This window comes from Centropristis striata, chromosome 9 (genome assembly GCF_030273125.1).
Source record: "Centropristis striata isolate RG_2023a ecotype Rhode Island chromosome 9, C.striata_1.0, whole genome shotgun sequence".
NCBI classification, from domain to species: Eukaryota; Metazoa; Chordata; class Actinopteri; order Perciformes; family Serranidae; genus Centropristis; species Centropristis striata.
The window spans coordinates 16419875-16438928 of record NC_081525.1 but is presented as its reverse complement, the minus strand read 5'-3'; the positions used below and the strand labels follow the sequence as shown (position 1 = coordinate 16438928).

The following is a 19054-nucleotide window of genomic DNA, read 5'->3' as shown; positions in this document are numbered from 1 at the left end:
GGCATTCCAGGCGCCCCTCTCCCCAGCCAAAACGTCCAGCTCCTCCTGGGGGACCCCGAGGCGTTCCCAGGCCAGGCGGGAGATATAATCCCTCCACCGTGTTCTGGGTCTTCCCCGGGGCCTCCTACCAGTTGGACGTGCCCGGAACACCTCTAACGGGAGGCGCCCGGGAGGCATCCTTACCAGATGCCCAAACCACCTCAACTGGCTCCTTTCGACGCGAAGGAGCAGCGGCTCTACTCCGAGCTCCCTCCGGATGTCTGAGCTCCTCACCCTATCTCTAAGGCTGAGCCCAGCCACCCTACGGAGGAAGCTCATTTCGGCCGCTTGTACCCGCAGACCCTGTCTGCAGGGTCTTCAACTCACGCCTCCGGAAGAATTTCTCCAACATCCCGGGTCAGGCTGGGGACATGGAGTCCGAATGGGCCATGTTCAAAGCCTCAATTGTTGACGCGGCTGGTAGGAGCTGTGGCCTGAAGGCCATCAGTGCCTGTCGTGGTGGCAACCCAAGAACCCGCTGGTGGACACCAGCGGTGAGGGAGGCCGTCAAGCTGAAGAAGGAGGCCTTTCGGTCTTGGCTGGCTGAGGGGTCTCTGGAATCAGCAGACAGGTACCGTTCGGCCAGAAGGGCTGCAGCTGCGGCAGTCGCTGAAGCAAAAACTCGGGTATGGGAGGAATTCGGGGAGGCCATGGAGGAGGACTTCCGGTCGGCCTCAAAGAGGTTCTGGAAAACCGTCAGGCGACTCAGGAAGGGAAAGCAGGGCTTGGCCCAAGCTGTGTTCAGCGGGGGAGGAGACCTGCTGGGGATGTCCTTAGACGGTGGAAAGAACACTTTGAGGAACTCCTTAATCCAGCCAAAACGTCCTCCGTAGAGGAGGCAGAGTCTGAAGACTCAGGGGAAGACTCATCAATATCCCTGGCAGAGGTCGCTGAGGTAGTTAAAAAGCTGCCCGGCGGCAAGGCGCCAGGGTTGGATGAGATTCGCCCTGAGATGCTGAAGGCTCTGGACATTGTTGGGTTGTCATGGTTGACACGCCTCTTCAGTTTCGCGTGGAGGTCTGGGACAGTGCCTGTGGATTGGCAGACCGGGGTGGTGGTTCCCATTTTCAAAAAGGGGGACCGGAGGGTGTGTTCCAATTACCGTGGAATTACACTTCTCAGCCTCCCCGGGAAAGTCTACTCCAGGGTGCTGGAAAGGAGGCTCCGGCCGATTGTCGAACCGCAGATTCAGGAGGAACAATGCGGCTTTCGTCCTGGCCGTGGAACAGCGGACCAGCTCTTTACCCTTGCGAGACTTCTGGAGGGGGCATGGGAGTTTGCCCATCCAGTCTACATGTGTTTTGTGGATTTGGAGAAGGCTTATGACCGTGTCCCTCGGGGAGTCTTGTGGGGGGTACTGCGGGAGTATGGGGTACCGGGCTCGTTGCTACGAGCTATCCGGTCCCTATATAACCAAAGTGAGAGCAGTGTCCGCATACTCGGCACAACGTCAAACACGTTCCCGGTGGGTGTTGGCCTCCGCCAGGGTTGCCCCTTGTCTCCGATTCTGTTCGTGGTCTTCATGGACAGGATCTCAAGGCGCAGCCGGGGGGAGGAAGGGATCCGGTTTGGTGACCTCAGAATTGCATCTCTGCTTTTTGCAGATGATGTGGTTCTTTTGGCTTCATCAAGCTGAGACCTCCAGCACTCACTGGGGCGGTTTGCAGCCGAGTGTGAAGCGGTTGGGATGAGAGTCAGCACCTCCAAGTCTGAGGCCATGGTTCTCTGCCGGAAAACGGTGGACTGCCCCCTCTGGGTGGGGAGAGAGGTACTGCCTCAAGCGAAGGAGACCGAGTATATATTAGTGCGTAATATTTAAATTATGCTTGTTTACAGCCGCCACATTTATCAACACCCGATCATTCTTGTGCTGTGGTGATTGGTGAACGTTTCATGAATCACACGTGAATCCTATCGTGAGATGATTTTGCTGGTTTCTATGTTTCATTACATTCATTGCATTTCCAGCATTTCTCTGTGGACTGATTTTCCTTTGCCGACCCTGCCTGTCTTTGACCCTAAAAACGCTGTGATTAAAAGCTCTCATCAACTATACCTGTTGTCTGTCGTGCTGCATTTGGGTCCACACCACATCCAATACAATTTTGAATTGCGGATGCACATTATTAACCAAGCTAGCTAGCAGTAGCATGATACCAAGTCACTGCAAAGTAAGGTGACATTTCCTGTTTTATCTCAAGGGATGACCTCTCTCACATTACACTTTTGTCTTGCCATTTAAAGGAAAATATGAATGAGAGCAGCTTTAATTGTCAAGCCTCAAAACAAGCCACACATTTGACATAATTGCTACTACAATATAACATTACAAAAAGAAAAAAAGGTTTAACATACACCTTTTTTTAACATGAAATATGTGAATTATTATAAAAGGTGTAGCATCTGGGATGCAAGGACGTAAGAAGTGGAAGGAGTCGATGGCAGAGGGACAGAGCAGGTGTGGTGCTCTTGCTGCTGCTCAGCCACAGTCAACACCCAAAGCAAAAACATCTTCATACCTTTGGCTTACCAGCCACACACTGTTGCATTTGACATGGCCTTAAAAATTTGCTGCAAGTGGCCTGCTATCTTAGAGGTTTGCTTCATCTCAGTAACAGCCCTAAAATTAGAGGACGGTGCCCTGATTTATGTGGAAAAGTTAAGGGGGTGGGGGCACATTCCATGACTGCTGTAGGCAGGAAGTTTTGGAATCTCCATGGAAATTAAGGCAAAACACAGTGCTCCACAGTTATTTTTCCAAGTATTTCACACAGGCTTTTAGTGCAAAATGTGCTCCAAAGCCTCCAAAAGGAGACTGATGATTTGTTACCAATTGTCCCCTGTATTAGTGCCAGACACATTGATTTACTCACATTATGATACAAATAGTGCATGACTTTGGAACTGCAGTGGCGAGAAAAATATAAGCAGAGCAAACCAGCACATACTGCATGTAAAGATTGCACATTATCTCACATGACTCTACTGGTTACTGACCATGTTAAACTCTTCTTTATTGCAGAACAACCTCATTGACGTGTGACATTATGTTCTTGACCCACAATGACTGATGTTGTGGTCAAGTGAGAACCATTCACAGTCGCTGGGAGTCAAAGTGGTGAAATCATGGTGATAAATGCAACAGTCCTGACAATGATCACAGTCATTCCTGCAGGACTCCAGATGTGTGTGGAATGCATGCACGTACATAGGATTGATTATTTCTTTTTCTTTTTTTTAAGGACACTTGAGCGTCATAAAGAATGAGTCTCACCCTGTGAAGCTGCCTGGAGTCACGTCATCATAACCTTTCACCTACAGAACCCCCCAAACATCTCTCACAGTTTGGTTTCGGCTCATGTCTTACTTGTACTGACACCAGTGGCAGGATGAAATGTCTGAAATTTGAACCGTCTGAACACCAGTGGGACCAAAATAATGGTGTATCACAGACCCCAAGGTGCTACATGTGTCCCAGCTGAAAAAAGGCATTCAGCAGATGGAGATTTATTATTGTAGGCTTTCTGGGCCGAGAAAAGTGGCACTCAGCTACAACAAGTAAAGGCAGCAGGAGGAAAATTTGTGGCATCTATGGAATGCCATCCCAAGCTCACCAGGGGGAAAAAGGAAGGTAAAAATATTTACATTAAAAGTCTCAGCTTACAGGGGAATCTTTGCATTTAGATGCGGCATCAACCTCGTGGAAATGTACTGGACGCCTCATACTCGTAAAAAAAAAATCCTAAAAGCAAATAAGCAACATGGAATATGACAGGCTTACATAACTATACTCTCCCAGAAGAAAAGTATCTAGTAGTGCAGAAAAGTTTCTTTCTTCATTTGCTCAGGATTTGACATACAGACTACATATTGCAGCTCACAGCTTACTACTGTTTGTCCATTAAGAGAGATGTTTTCTTGATATATAATGGAAAACGGACTATGAGGGCTACATTGTGTCAGTCAGATAAGGGTAAATGTCATGAAGGTATTGTGTTCATGGTAAAACCCTTGAAGAATTCATCTGGAGTATTCAGTTAAAATATCTTGGAACATTTGCATTGCCAAAAAACTAAGCTCTTGATTTGTGGAGTTCATCCCTCTGAAAAAAAATATAGTAGTTAGAATTTATGATATTTTTTCACTTATGTGATATTAAAAAGGTTATGCCTCACCAAAAGATAACAATAAAGGGTTCCTCACAAACCAGGAAATAAGTTATACTGCTGTTCTAGAGGTTGTCATTCATTTTCACGGGAACTATTTTTGAATTTTACTGAAATAAAAATTGGGAATAATGTAGAGAGGACTAGGGGTTAGAGAATAAGGCTTGTAACCAAAAGGTTGCCAAGGTTTCCAAGGACAGACAGCTTAAGAGCTGAGGTGCGCTTGAGTACCCACTGCTCCATGTGCACAGTAATGTGTTGCCCACTGCTCCTAGCATGGTGTGTAAAGGATGGGTTAAAGTCCCATTGTGGGACAAATAAGGGAATATCTTAATTACTTAATTTCACTTAAATATGCAGTGCATTTTGTCACAAACTCATATATCCAAAGTCAGTTTTAGGAAAATACATTTCTATAAGTTTAGCGAAAACATTTGACACTCAAAACTCTTGTTGAAGTAGAATGTGGATAATTCAGAAAGCTATGCAGTATTAAGTGCCTTAGCTTGCTAACATATAGCTAACATTAGCTTGCTAATAACCAACTTGTCCTTTCTGATAGACATTGAGTGCTACATAATTATATGAAATGCTTATATGTAATCGCTTTAGCTAAAAACATTTTATTAGCTTTTCAGCCCTTGGTTTTGGATTGTAGTACCGATAGTTTCCCCCCCTGCTGGGCGTGGTCTCAGAGTATGGTGCATGGCTCTCTGTCTCTATAAACAACTTATCATCCTTAGAAGCCTCTAAAAGTATCATGTGGATTTTTCTTTTTTCAAGAATCCTTGTTACTAATGACACCAGTGGCTGTTAAGTGAACTACAGTTAGCATCACATGTGTGGTCACTATCCACAGGCCCGAACAAGCATCCTCAGCATCGTCCAAAAATGTGTCCAGAGTCCTTTGAAATCAGCCCAGTGGCTGTTATGGACACACAAGAAGTCTGGGAAAGTCTTCATATAAAGTTGCATTACAATCCTTTCACTAATTGCGGTAATACATGTAAGTTGCTTCACATAGTACCTTTAAAGAAAGTTTCATTTATTGCATTAAGTTGTGTTCCTGGCTACATGGCAAATGTAATTAACTGAACTTTTAGCTCTGTTTTAGTCTCCACCAGTTGCTAAGGGAAGTACCTGCTATATTTGCTAAATGTGTCACTATGTTTTTTATAGTGGCCTGTTGAAACAAAAACTAGGTTGAAGAAAGAGTGAACCAGTATTTAAGCCATATTTTGGTGACCAGTCTGGAACATACTGAAGCTGTGAGATGCAATGTTCCTCAGGAGCGGAGGACTGTCTAAGGAAACTTTGATACATGTTGTCCCTTGTGTAAATTAGTCACCATTGGAATTTATCATGACCATCATGAATTCAAGCTGCCCAAAGCCTTCATATTCACCATGAAGGACAGAAATACAAACACTTTACTGGCTAGCCACCTTTCAAGCCTACAGTGGGTGAGATTTTGAGAATTAAATGACCACATACCTCTCTTAAAACTGAAAAGTTGAATTAATATTCTATGAAATATAATCTTGCTGAATTGAAGACCCTCACAGGTTTTAGCACTTCAGCAATACTTGTTCTGGTATTACCGTAGACTGTAAAAGAAGTGGACGTAGTCACAGTGGTAACACCCTTTGGTTCCTTTGCCGACCCTGCCTGTCTTTGACCCTGAAAATGCTGTGATTAAAAGCTCTCATCTACTATCCTGTTGTCGTGCCACATTTGGGTCCACACCACACCCAATACAATTTTGATTTAACATGCACTACTGTTCCAAAGCCACAAGCTTGGAATTTTGGCTGTTGCCATGTTTTTTCTGTAAAAATTAGTAGTGACCACATTGGGACGAGATCGAGTTGGTGCCAGAAAAGGGGGTGCTAAGTTATCAGCTAATGCTAGCTAGCTAGCAAGATGCTTCCATAATTCTAAATGAACCGCAAACTTCTTGAAGTGTATTTACATACAACCCAAACTGAACAAGACATTTAGGCAACAGAACTCTTCTTTATCTCAGAACAACCTCATTGACTTGTGACGTGATGTTCTTGATCAACAATGACTGATGCTGTGGTCAAGTGAGAACCATTCACAGTCGCTGGGAGTCAAAGTGGTGAAATCATAGTGATAAATGCAATAGTCCTGACCACGATCACGGTCATTCCTGCAGGACTCCAGATGTGTGTGGAATGCATGCACGTACATAGGATTGAATATTTCTTTCTTCATTTGTTTGAAGGAGACTTGAGCGTCATCAGGAATGAGTCTCACCCTGTGAAGCTGCCTGGAGTCACGTCATCATAACCTTTCACCTACAGAACCCCCTAACATCTCAGTTTGGTTTGGGCTCTTGTCTCACTTGTACTGACACCAGTGGCAGGATGAAATGTCTGAAATGTGAACCATCTGAGCACCAGTGGGACCAAAATATGGACCACATTTAACAGTTACTACATACTTTTGCAGCTTCTCTCTTTACTTTGCCATGGTGTACCTAGAGTTAGAAAAAAAATCTATCAATTAATCACCTGTGCTTGAAGTTCCAAATGTTGTGACTGATATTCCACAAGTACCCTTATATATTAAAGATTAAACCTTACTGCTTGCTGTAAGACTAATGTTCTTAAACTTAAGAATTCGAGAAATTATATATGGTCACTTTATGAATAAGATGCAACATAGTTGAATCTTAACAGTAATGGTCTCTAATTAGGCTATTTAAATATTAATGCTCAATTGTTCAGTAGGGTTTTTGTGATCAATCCAACACATCAACTGTCACAAATCCAACAAATGAAAACAGAAAGCCATTTACCAGACATATATTAAGAATTTAATCTATTATAGTGAAATGTTAAGGCATACATACAAATGTTTCCTTTACAAAAGTTCACAGCAACATCAAAATGGGTCAACCAGCTGAAGCAAGGCACCTTAACAGGACCTTTTGTATTTGTCATCGGTTATAACTTAAAAGTAGAGTACATCTTTGGCACCAGAAAACAAAACAAAAAAGTATACAAATGAAAAAACAACGACAACAAAAACAACTACAAAATATATTAACTTCTCTCACTTCAAATAGCCATTCATGTAAACACATTCCAAAAAAGTGAAGGGCATTAAGTCAAACTGACACACTGCATTGACCAGCAAACACATTGTGACGGGAAATATGGTGAAAACGCTCGAGGGGGGAATACCAGCCAAATGTGGGATTTCACATGCTATTTGTGGGACAACTAACAATACTCCTGTTGATAATTTTGTCAAGAGGGACCTTGACAATTCAGCAATTCAAAACTGTAGGACAATATATTAGCTTAGCGTTATTCCCCTCTAAAAGCAGAACAAATCTGAGTTGTGGCACATTCCAGTTAAATACAAAGGGACACAGTCGTGGAATACAGAAGTCTACATTCAGCAGTGTACAGTGATCCTACACTATGCAGGGAGAAATAAATAGAAGATTCCATGTTAAGGATATAGTCCACTCAGAAATGTGAGATACTTGAGCAATGGGGAAAACACAGCTGAATATAACACAGTGATGGGGACAACAAATAGAGTAGCAAATGCAAGCCAATTATAGTTGACCATTTCTATGCTCACGGTAGAACCCGCTACCGCGAATCAGAAGAAATAACCAGCACCAGAAAGAGAATCATGTGGAGAATGCATGCCATTTTAACAAGGGCGAGGGGTCAGACTTTAGATAGCCTTTTTCTTTAACGGGAGCATTCCCTCAGCGAGGGAATGTGAGAAGATTAGCTCCAGTGTGTCAGCGAAGGGGAGCGAAATGCTGGGCAGTCGCCATCAGAGGCCCCGGACATTAACCCGGGATCTGGAAAATTAGACCCTCATGAAACACTGTCAATCCTCACAGGGTTTTTTTTAAAGAGAGAAATGAGCAGAGGCATTCAACGTTTCTAAATCTTCTTCTGAGCTGTGAGCATGGGCCCCAAATGTATTTTAAAGAGAGGAACAACTGTTAAATTAGGTTTGAGTCATTCTGTTAAACAGAATAATCCCCAAACATGGCATGAAACATAGAGGATGCTTACATTATAAATATTCCCATTACGTTCAGAGGGCATGGTAATAGGATCGCTACTGGAACTTTAAAATAAACAAAACATAAAAGGGTTGCACACTTAATCCAGAAAATTGAGTATAATTTAAGTGGAGCTGAGCAAGGTGACTAATCCTTGTTCTTCTCACCTCTCATACATAAAAGTAACATCACAATATGAGCAGCATTTACAAATATAAATACAATACATAACGAAAACATGCACATGTATATGCACAACCAGCAGCCCAGTTCCTTTCAGTATGCAGAAAACTGTCCAGGTACCTTGAAGAACTCTTGAGGCAAATGTCAGTATTTGTGAATTGTGCAGTTGAAGGAAAGCTCAGCTCTCCTCCCCAAACTGCGCCACATTCTGGACTGAAATTGCTCTGCTCACATCGACCAGCCTTTCTTTACTTGTGGTCAGACATGAAGGAAGGCCTTGAACACCATAGCCACCTTGAACAAGTCTTGGCTTGTCACCGTTCAGTCATATCAGCTGTAGTGAGCGCTCAAATGAGGATTTCCACCTCTGCATCTGAGCCGTTGATGCTCTTGAATGTCTTGAGTGCCTTTGGCTCCTCCGTGGTGTCTACAGTGAAGATAAAATTAGCAGATTAGTAACGAGCTTTGGTATGCAAAGCTGCACACGACCTTGTTTAATTTAAAGTTATTAGTCTATCCTGATGCAGGGTCTGGTTACTCCTTAAATAGTTGTCATACAAAATAAAGATCTAAGGGCTGGCTGTTAAAATGAACAGTAGTTTGTGTGGTGGTGATTAGGTTTAAAATGCTTAACACAACAATAAACCCACCAGTGGTAGCTGCTGAAGTCATCTCAGACGTCTTTAGCTTGCCAGGCTCTTCTGTGAGCTCATGCTCCTGCGGGACCTCGTCACTTTGGGTGCTGGAGTCTCGGCTTGGGGCCCTGGGCCCCACGCGGGGTTGGGGTTGCAGTGCAGCAGCACCTGTCTGGTCATCTGAGAGGCTCTTTCCTACAGACAAAGAGAGGAGGCTGCTTAATTACCCGCTTGCATCCACATTTACTCCTGAACATCTGCCCTGCTGAGTTCTTCCCATGACTATTCTGGATGGGGCTATTCTGGAGTGAGAGATGATATGCATTCCATTTTAAAAACATGTTGTCCATTTGAGGGACACGAAAGGGTTGTCTCCTTCTCTATGCTTTTTTTTAGGAAGTGCACATTCTGTCTGGCGACACTGGCCAGTCTGCCAGTTGTCACTTAATAGCATGTGTCATTACAGATTCAAAGTTCATGGTGTTGCATGAATCGCGGGTATAAACATCTTGAACTCACCTTTACTCTCTATGCTGCTGGCCACAGTGTTGATAGAGGGGACGGATCTGGCGAGACGGAGCCCCTGTTTCTCCAGCCTGCCCTGCTCCCACCTGGAGCGCTGCTGGATGACTTTGATCACAGCATCCTTTTCCAGGAGCTGAGCATGAAGTGCACGGATCCTAAAACCATCATGGAAGACACAATTAGATCACAAATCGAAGCAAAATAAGCAGCTATACCCTAGAACATGGATGCTGAAAGATGTGTACCTGTTCTCCATCTCCTGATGTCTATGACTCGATAAGGGCAGGTCTTCATTAAAACTGCTGTTTGGTGAATTTCCAGGTGAATGTTTGATGATAGTTGTATCTCTGCAAAGAAAATAGACTGTTAAAAAACATCCTTAAACTTCAATAAGGATTCAGTTATCAATATGTTTTGTCTGGGCAATACAGTATATGTCCATTTTTTGTCCTACCTCTGTGCTGCAGCAGTCGCAGCTGCATCCATTGCAAACTGTCTCATGGTGCTTTCTTCCAGGTACTTCTGCTCCCACTTGGTGATGTCTGCCTCCAGGGCCAGAACACGCTCCTCTTTCTCCCTCAGCTGCTGCTGCAGCGTGGAGGAGCTCAGTTTTGAAGCTGTGGGGTCAGCTGCCTGTTTCTGAGACTGAGAGAATAAACAACAGTTGTTAACATTAGGAAACAAACACTTTTTAAATTTAAATTCTGGAAATACGCTTAGTCAGATGAGAATATTGAAACAACTCTATTATCTGTACGCTAAATATTAGGCTACGTAACGGAAGCCAGTTAGCTTAGCTTAGCATGAAGACTGAAAGTAGGTGGTTGCTAGCTTGGCTCAGTTCACAGAAAAAAACAAACTCAAAGTGTTTTTCTATGGACTAAACAAACAAGATGTTAGTGACATTAAGCTGTGCTAGTAGGTTAATGTTTTTTTTTTCTTTTTTTTTAGCAAAAACCAGGCTAGCCACTTCCCCTGCTTCCAGTGTTTATGCTAAGCTAAGCTAATAAAACCCAGCCTCCAGTTATGGAACACCCAGTGACGACTTCCTCTGCTCACCTGTTGTGCCCTGAGGCTTTTCAGTTCCTGCTCCAGTCGTGTGCGCAGTCGCAGCTCCAGCGCCTCCCTCTTCTCACATGCTGCCTGCAGCTGAGCCAGCGAGCTCTGCAGCCGCTCCACCTTCTCTACGTACGCTCTCTTCCTCTGCAGTTCTTCCTCTAGCTGCCGGTTGCGCACCTGCGTGGAGGCCAGAGCCTGCTCGAGCAGCTCCCGTCTCCGCTGGCACTCCTCGCCAGAGACACGCAGGTGCTGTATCTGCCTTTCTAGCTGTTCGCGCTCCCTCTGCTGCTCCTCATCTAAGAGACAGAAAGGGGAAAAACAAGGCGGTTAGAGTAACAGTGACATGATTCTGGAAGATATTGAGTTTAGTGCCTAGAAATAGAATAAGGGCAGTGCAAAGACCTTTGACCCTGTAGCAAGATAACTTCTGTACCAAGTCGCAGACTCACTCAGTAACCGTGAACATGTAGGCGACCATCTTTATTGTCCTGGGACAGTAGCAGCATTGTAAAAGAGGTCAAATGAATGCTAATGAAGGGTATATTGTATATCAACACTAGTCAGTGGCTATTGATGGGTCAGTCAAGCTCAGGGAGTTACATTTTGAATGGAATGTGACCCAACAAGGGAAATTTACACACAACCATCAAGGCATGTGATTGAATAACAGACAATTTGTCTTATATAATACATTTTAAAAAAAGAGTTATAACCACTTTGCTGTACTTTAAGGCTACAATCAATATGAAAATAATGTAACTGACTTAATTAAAGCTGATCCATGTTTGAATGAAAACCTCTAGAAAGGAAAACCAGTTTATCTGTTGTGCCACTTTAAAAAGGAGGTTGATTACACAACACGAGTGCATGCCTGTGGAGGGAATGCAGACTTCCTCTTATCCACTTACGCACACAGGCATAGCTTTGTACTGGGAAAAGCTCTGGAATGCTTCTCAGGACGTGAAGTAAACAAGAAGCTCAAAATATAATTCAAGTGGCCCTTGTTGCAAAAAAAATATACATGACAGTTCCCTCGATTGTGATGTAAATGTGACTTTTCTCCTGTTGTTCTGAGATAACTGTTTAAAGGGAGAGCAGATGGACAATAGTTTTTTTGATCTTATGGCTCAAGACAATCACACGGTTGCTTAAAATGTAAAAAAGTGGTTGATTGAATGGCTGATTATGTAAGTACAGAAAATCATTCACAAATGCGGTATATAGAAAATGGTGCTTTGCAAATAAAAAAGCTGTTTGGTTTACACAAAAGCACCTCTCTGCACAGAATAAAAAAAGAGTAAAATAGAAATATGCACAACTGGCCGATCAAGATTAAACCATGAGGTAAGAAATGCCCAAACAAGGAGAGCGAGCTGACCAGGGGTCATCTTTGAGTTAGGCCTGGAGTCCCAGACTTATTAGTTCCCCTTGAGGAGGGAAGTCAGCAGTGATGCAAAACTGAGAATGGGGGGTGGGGTGGGGGAGGGCATTCCTAATGCCGAGACAGCCTGAAAATACCTAAAAAAAATCCCTGGAATCCAGGCCACATTTACTACAGCTATGAAAAGTAGCTGGCGTCTAAGTGTCAAGAGTAACATTAGAGATGGAGCCATTTGTGTCGCGACGTGGTTTATAACACGCCACCTCACTGAAGGAGGAAGCCAGTCCCTGCCCAAATATGTTCCTGCCATTGTTAAGTTTTTCAATCAGAGTAAAAAAAAAGATCCTCAAGACTTCCAACTCTTTCCTGCCAGGCAGTTTCTATAATATAAGACTGATGTAGACATCAACTCACTTTGCTCCAGCAGTTTAACAAAGACATGCTGTCTCTGGTCTGAACACTCGGCCTCCTTGGCTGTTCGCTGCTTTGTAGCTGAGTCGAGCTGATCTGTACAGAGGATCACAAACAAAACATAACTATTAATCACATTACATTAAAAAGAAACTTGGCTGTGAATCACCAACAGGATAAAGGAGCACATACCTCTCAGGTCTCTGTTAAAATCATGCATCCTCTTTATCTCCGCCTCCAGTTTATTCCTCATTGTTTTCTCCAGAGTCTCCCGCTTGGCAGAGCCTTTCATCAGAGTCTCATAAGCTTCAGATATCCTCTGAATCTCTGACTCCAACTGGGAAGAAAAGGTGAGAAGATGATCAGTCTCTGTCGGGAGAGGTATCCCCATTCACTGTCTGGATTGTGGTTTATGTTTCAGCTGTTAATATCAATGGGGCCAATTAGTCATCTGTACAAAAGCAACCCTTTCTTTTTTTTTTTACAGCCCACAGGCAAATGGCTTTTTAACACTATGCGCAACTGAAAAGCGGGAATCGACATTCCTGAGTGAACACTTGTGAGTCCCAGGTGTGAAGGCATTTATCTCCTTTCATGGCAATATGCCAGCATGTTTGAAAGGCAAAGGGGGTGGGATGTGTTGTAGGCATTCCAGCGGCTAACACTTAATGACTAGAGCACAATTTTTAAAGTCACAAACCATTAAAATAAATGTGATTAAAACTCTGGGATCGCTCTCTGGGCCAGACATTGTATCACTCTGACATGTACTGGCAGGAAAAAAATATTGTTTTACGATCACACCCTCTGTGAGCCAACAGCTCCGCTCATCGCGCCACCTTCCCTCACCTTCTGCAGCCTGGCAGCCTTTTCTATGTAGACCTCCAACTCCTTCCTGAGCCGCTCGTTCTCCCGCATCAACATGTCGGTCTGGGCCGAGCTGTTGCTGGAGGCTGCTGTGATGCTGCTGTGAGCCACCTGGGACTGAGCAGACACATACCTGCGGAAGAGAGACAAGAGTAACCCATTACAACATTGCTGAAACTGACATGATGATATCCACACTAAATCATAATTCCATTATGTCCTCCATGTTTACCTGTGATGCTGTGAGTGAAAGGGGGGAGGAGGGTCTCTGTAGTACTGCACATGCTCCTGTGAATGGCTGAGCATGTGTGCAGGATGTCTGGCAAACAGTGGGTAGTCCGGGGGCGGCCCACGCTGCTCCACAAACTGTTGGGCGCCTTGCCTGTCAGGCGCCACCGCGTTTGTTATATTATGATACAGCTGTGGATAGCTGTGTGAAGAGCTCATAGCCAGACTGTCTCTAGCTCCGTTCCTCTCCAGAGAAAGCTGCATGAGCCTCTCGCTGAGGGAGCGAGCATGCTCCCTTTTCAAATCCCATTGTCCTTCACCGCGACTCCCCATTATGTCCATGCTGGGTCCTTCTTGTCCCTTCTGAGAGATCAGGTACTGGGAGTGGGCCTTGGCCTCCTCATATGTGGGCAGCTCCTCTCCATGGAGCTGGTACAGATGGCACAGCTGGCTCTCAGAGTGGAGGCAGTCCCCCTGGTGCTCCTGGCCTTGAGGCTCTTGTCGTGTTGACATCTGGATGTACTGGGTCTCCTCCTGAGTAAGGCTCTCCAGAGAGGAGCGAGGGCTGCCGGTGCCCCCGCCGCTGCTGCTGCTGCCCCCGCGCAGGGCCTGCTGCTGGATGGCCAGAAGTGTGCGAGTGTCTGTCAGGTTCCCGTAGCGCAGCTGCTCTTGGATGAGACGGTGCAGGACCGTTCCAGATGAGCCTTCAGCGGTTCTCATTTCAGTCAGTGGGAAATTAGCTGAAAAAGCAGCCTAGAGGTGGCAGTCAGGTCACTTTGTAATCACAAACCTGAAAAAAATAATAAAAAATAATTTTATAATTATTTTCTCATCAGCTCAGCATTTATTATCAGGTCTAGTTATTATCAAAACAGCTTTTTTTTAAATGTAAGATGTGAGCCTCAATGGAAGACAACATTCCTCTCAATTAATTTCTTCTATTGCACAATGATTTTAACTCCAAGTACATGAACTGTAGCTGGAAATACCCCTGGCAGTGATGTCAGTGCAGATCCAGTTTTATTGCCCACACACTTAAAGCATAACTTTCCCAGCCAGACAGAAATGTAATACACTAACTATAAACACAACAGACTTCCAAGAAATTCACACAACAACAAATAGTAAAATTTCCCCAAATTGGATATAATGATATATTGCTTAAAACAATTATCCTACACGAAACATACTGTAAAATATATTTTTAAAATGTTCTCTAAAAACTTCTTATTATGGGAATTAATATGATAAAATCCCACTGAGAAGCTTTCAACAGATCAGAAACTGAACTTTGTGACTTTTTTAATGGATAATGTGGAAATTATTATATAGTTTTGTAAATGTTATGCTCTATACTAGATTAAATTACTACATTGGAGTTTTTCCATTAAAACTCACATAATGAATCCACCAGTCAATACTGCGCCATGCACAAAATCCCTGCCTATGGGACTTCTAGTTATCAGGCATCCAGACACTATCCGGCCGAGACAAATCCGTTGAAAACAAAATGTAAAACTTACCAAATGATAGTCTCATCACACAGGGAAGAGTTAACGCTGGCGTAATCTCCTAAAATTGTGCGTTCAATCCAACAAATGTCCACAAGTTTCGCGAGTTTCTCCTTCCTCTGGTTTCCTCCATGTACGTGTGTGCGCGCCGACGGCCAGCAGCAGACTGAGCGGACTGAGGCTGTGAGCTGCACGAATAAATAACTGAGGGCCGATTGTTCGCTGCGGCTGGAATGACTGGAATGTAAAGGCTCCAAGTCCCTGTGGGATCAAAAGCAGAGCACAGGGGAGGAGGAGGAGGAGGAGGAGGAGGGGGAGGGGGAGGAGAGGAGAGAGGGGGAGGAGAGGAGGAGAGGAGGGAGCAAAAATTGGATAGAGAGCAGCAGAACACTATCTCAGCTGGCTGCTTGTATCATGTAAAAGCTTGTTGTTGTTGTTTTTGTTGTGTTGATAGTTGGAGGAATTTTAAGTCCCCGCTGCTGCTGCTCCTGCATGCAGTGAAAGGAGTTTTAGAGGCAACGCAGGAATGTTATTGTGAGATTAAAAAAGGATCATAAAATGCAGTTAAACATTACAACCTCACTGCTATAAAGTTTTTATTGGAATGCTCTGGGAATGTAGTGTCAAGAAATACGATGATATATAGCCCAGGCTTTTTTTGTGTGTTAAAAAGCTAGTATGAGAGAGAAAATAGATTTTGCTAAAATTTCAAAAATAAAATTGATATTTGACTTTCTATCTTTACAAAATGTGGTAAGATTACAAGATTTTCATGATCAATTCATTCATAAATATTTTTTAATCTATAAAATATCAGAAAATTATGGGAAATGCTTATTTAAACCGCCTAGAAACACAAGGTGTTAAAATAATTGATTATTTTCAAAGGTAATGTATTCAAACAGGAATTTGTTACATTTGTATATCTGTGATACTATAAGTCTGTTATCTTTAGTTTTATATGCCTAAAACAATATATCAATCAAGTTAGATTCACTATGCACAGTTTGTTTTATTTCTTTGTTAAAGAAGTCCCTGACCTGGAAGGAAATTGTTACATTGGAGAAGCTGGAAACAAAGAATGTTTGAGATTTTTGCTTGATAAATGTCCTAAATGATTACTTGATTTTCAAACCTGTTGTTCTGTAGATTATCTAACTGAAAATTGGCACTAAGAATGGTGAACAGATGTGATATTTAGACCTTATTATAATTTGTGTTGGTGGATTTTACCTGCTTTACATGATAGAAGTGACTTGGTAAGAGATCTTATTATAACTACTACAGAGATTCAAAAGTCCTGTTGTATAATTGAGACATGGATTATTTGTTGAACAGCCCTTTGTTTTGCATGGCATATGGTGAAAAAAGCTGTATAAAATTACAATCTCACTGTCATAAAAGTTTTGTTGAAATACTCTAGAAATGTAATATCAAAAAACATGATTATATTTAGGCAAGGCAAGGCAAGTTTATTTGTATAGCACAATTCAACACAAGGTAATTCAAAGTGCTTTACATAAACATTAAAAACAGCAAGACACAATTGAAAACAGTAAAAATAGTCAATTAGAACAGGGAAATAGAAATAAAAATACAAATGAGATAAAATAAGATACAGCAGGATAAGAAAAGAGATCAAATGAACAGTTTTCATGATAAATCCATCCAATAATGTATATTTTAGTCTATAAAATGTCAGGAAATTTAGAAAAATGCTTATCTCCACCTCCCAGAAGCCCCAGGTGACGTAATCAAACTGCTTGTTTTGTCCAACCAACAGTCCAAAACCCAAAGTCACTTGGCAAACAGAGAAAAACAGCAAATTCTCACATTTGAGAAGCTGAAAACAAAGAACATTGGACATTTTTTGATAAACGTCCTCCATGATTACTTGATTTTCAAAGGTATTGTTCTGTTGATCAACTAAATGAATAACTGACTGAGAAGTGGCATCAAAACCGATAAAAAAGATGTGATATTGAACTTTATTATAATTTGTCTTGATTGTCGATGCTTTACATGATAAAAAACCACCAAGACTTGGTAAGAGATCCTATTCTAACTACTACAGTGAGGCCGTGATGACAACAAGTGCTGTCATATAATTGAGACATGGATTAATCATTATTTCTCTAACGGCCTTTGTTTGCATGTGCCTGGTAAATATTTAAGCCGTGGCCCGTGCCAGTTAATTGCAGAGTGTGTGTCTGTGTGTGGACACGGAGGGAGAGGGGCGGGTGTGAGGCACGCTGCCTGCCAGCTGTCCGTGGACTGAAATCCCCTTCCCCTCCTTTAATAAGAGCTCTGAGAGATGCATTGTTCTCCCCCAAAAGCAGACATGACGGGGGCAGCCCTGCCATCTGCTGTTCACCCCTCCACCACTAGCACCGACTATACATTCACACTCACACACATGTATGTAGATGGAGAACCTGAATCAGCTGGCAGTGGGGGTTGGTAGTATTGGATAGTAATGTCATTGATTGCAGCCCTTTTTTGCATGAAAAGGATCATCCTAATGGTGGTGGATTGTTGGGTGTAAACAAGTCTCCTCTTGTTAAGGCGGTGCGGTCTGTCAGCAGAAACTCTGCAGGTTATCCCACAGACAAACGTCCACCTGCCAATTTGCATGGCAGTTGAAGTCCAACAGTCGTTGAAGAATGTTGATTACCTTAACAACTCAACAACTGATAAGGATCTACAGGTTTTGCCATTTTAAGATGTATCCGGATTGACAAGATAAGCAAGAGGTTTATTACACCTCACATTGTGTTGTTGCCCTGTGTCCCATTTTTTTAACAGGAGTTTATATGTACAGCACAGATAATTCATTTTATTGAAAGTGATATGAGAGGCTCAATACCCAGTGGCGGTTCTAGACCATTTCAAATCGGGGGACCAGGCTAGGGCCACATGTGATTTTAGTACTGTAAAGGTCGCTCTGGTTCGTAAACACACATTGGGGATAAAGTAAGGTCTCATTAACTGCCTTTATTTTTGGTCACAGGTAAAATTATGCAGATCTGGTCTCAGTATAACATAATTCTCGCAGGAATTCAGTTAGAGTGAACCACGGATGCAATGAAAGTTTACATTTAATTCTTCTTGAGCTAGGCCTGCCCTGTACAAAAAATGGACGAACCGACACCGAGTTCTGTTGCCTAGTTACTAATAACAACAACTGTTCACGATGTTTGTTATACACAATGTGTGAGTGTGTGTGTGTGTTGTTCTTACGGGCACGTAGGTATGAGTTACGAAGCCTAAACATGACAGCAGAAAACCCAAACTGTGCCCTCGTAGATCTGTGGGGAAAAGATTATAAAATCACTAGTGAAGTGGAAAGTTGCATTTACTCTGCACAGCATTATCATTTTCTAAATATATCAATGTCCAGCACTGATAATTCATTTTATTGGCGAAAGTGATATGAGAGTGGCAGTTCTAGACCATTTCAAATGGGGGGACCTGGCTCGTGCCACATGCAATTTTAAAAATAGTCTCACTATGATGAAATGGCTACTACTGGGACTAACATCATCACACATGAATTAAATTGGCTTCAGCAAGAGTCTCAGCTACCAAGTCATAGAATTTATGCAATTCCAGGACTGTTTAGGGACTTCATTATGCAGAAATACTGAAATACACCATTTTTAGAATAGGTGAAAATAACACATTTAAAGCAGATGCAAAACACTGCATTGATTTTGCTCCAAAAGTAGCATAAAGTGGGCATGTCTATAAAGGGAGACTTGTGGGTACCCATGGGAACAATTTTCAATCAGATATCTTGAGGTCGGACGTCCAGACACCCCTCCTCTCAGAAGTTAAGCCTAATTTTGGCACATTATTTAAGCCACTTGCTGACAAGATATCATGACATAGTTACTACCAATTGTTGCCGTGGATTTTCTAGTTTTATAACACACCATGTACTCACAAAAGCTTTAGAACAGAGCGGAATATACATCCTCTGAAAG

At 42.8% G+C, this 19054-nt stretch overlaps 1 protein-coding gene across 1 annotated transcript; it reads right to left on the bottom strand.

The window, feature by feature from the left end:
• Positions 1 to 7024: 7024 nt before the first annotated feature.
• On the bottom strand, positions 7025 to 15299 carry amotl2a (angiomotin like 2a). The gene is made up of 11 exons (XM_059341951.1): positions 15081 to 15299; positions 13562 to 14347; positions 13312 to 13462; positions 12655 to 12799; positions 12466 to 12558; positions 10671 to 10966; positions 10066 to 10256; positions 9857 to 9958; positions 9606 to 9766; positions 9102 to 9281; positions 7025 to 8878 (listed from the first exon to the last, which is right to left on the bottom strand). Exons 2-11 carry the CDS (start codon positions 14275 to 14277, stop codon positions 8799 to 8801), a joined length of 2115 nt encoding a protein of 704 aa, XP_059197934.1. The 5' UTR covers positions 14278 to 14347; positions 15081 to 15299; the 3' UTR covers positions 7025 to 8798.
• Positions 15300 to 19054: the final 3755 nt, after the last annotated feature.

Bases quoted from the DNA above. Each gene is read 5' to 3' on its own strand.
- amotl2a (XM_059341951.1), bottom strand. From the start codon at position 14,277: ATGAGAACCGCTGAAGGCTCATCTGGAACGGTCCTGCACCGTCTCATC. The intron at 12,559-12,654 runs GTATGTGCTCCT...TCCTCTGTACAG, and splicing joins TTTTAACAGAGACCTGAGAG to ATCAGCTCGACTCAGCTACA. The intron at 9,959-10,065 runs GTAGGACAAAAA...TTTTCTTTGCAG, and splicing joins GCGACTGCTGCAGCACAGAG to AGATACAACTATCATCAAAC.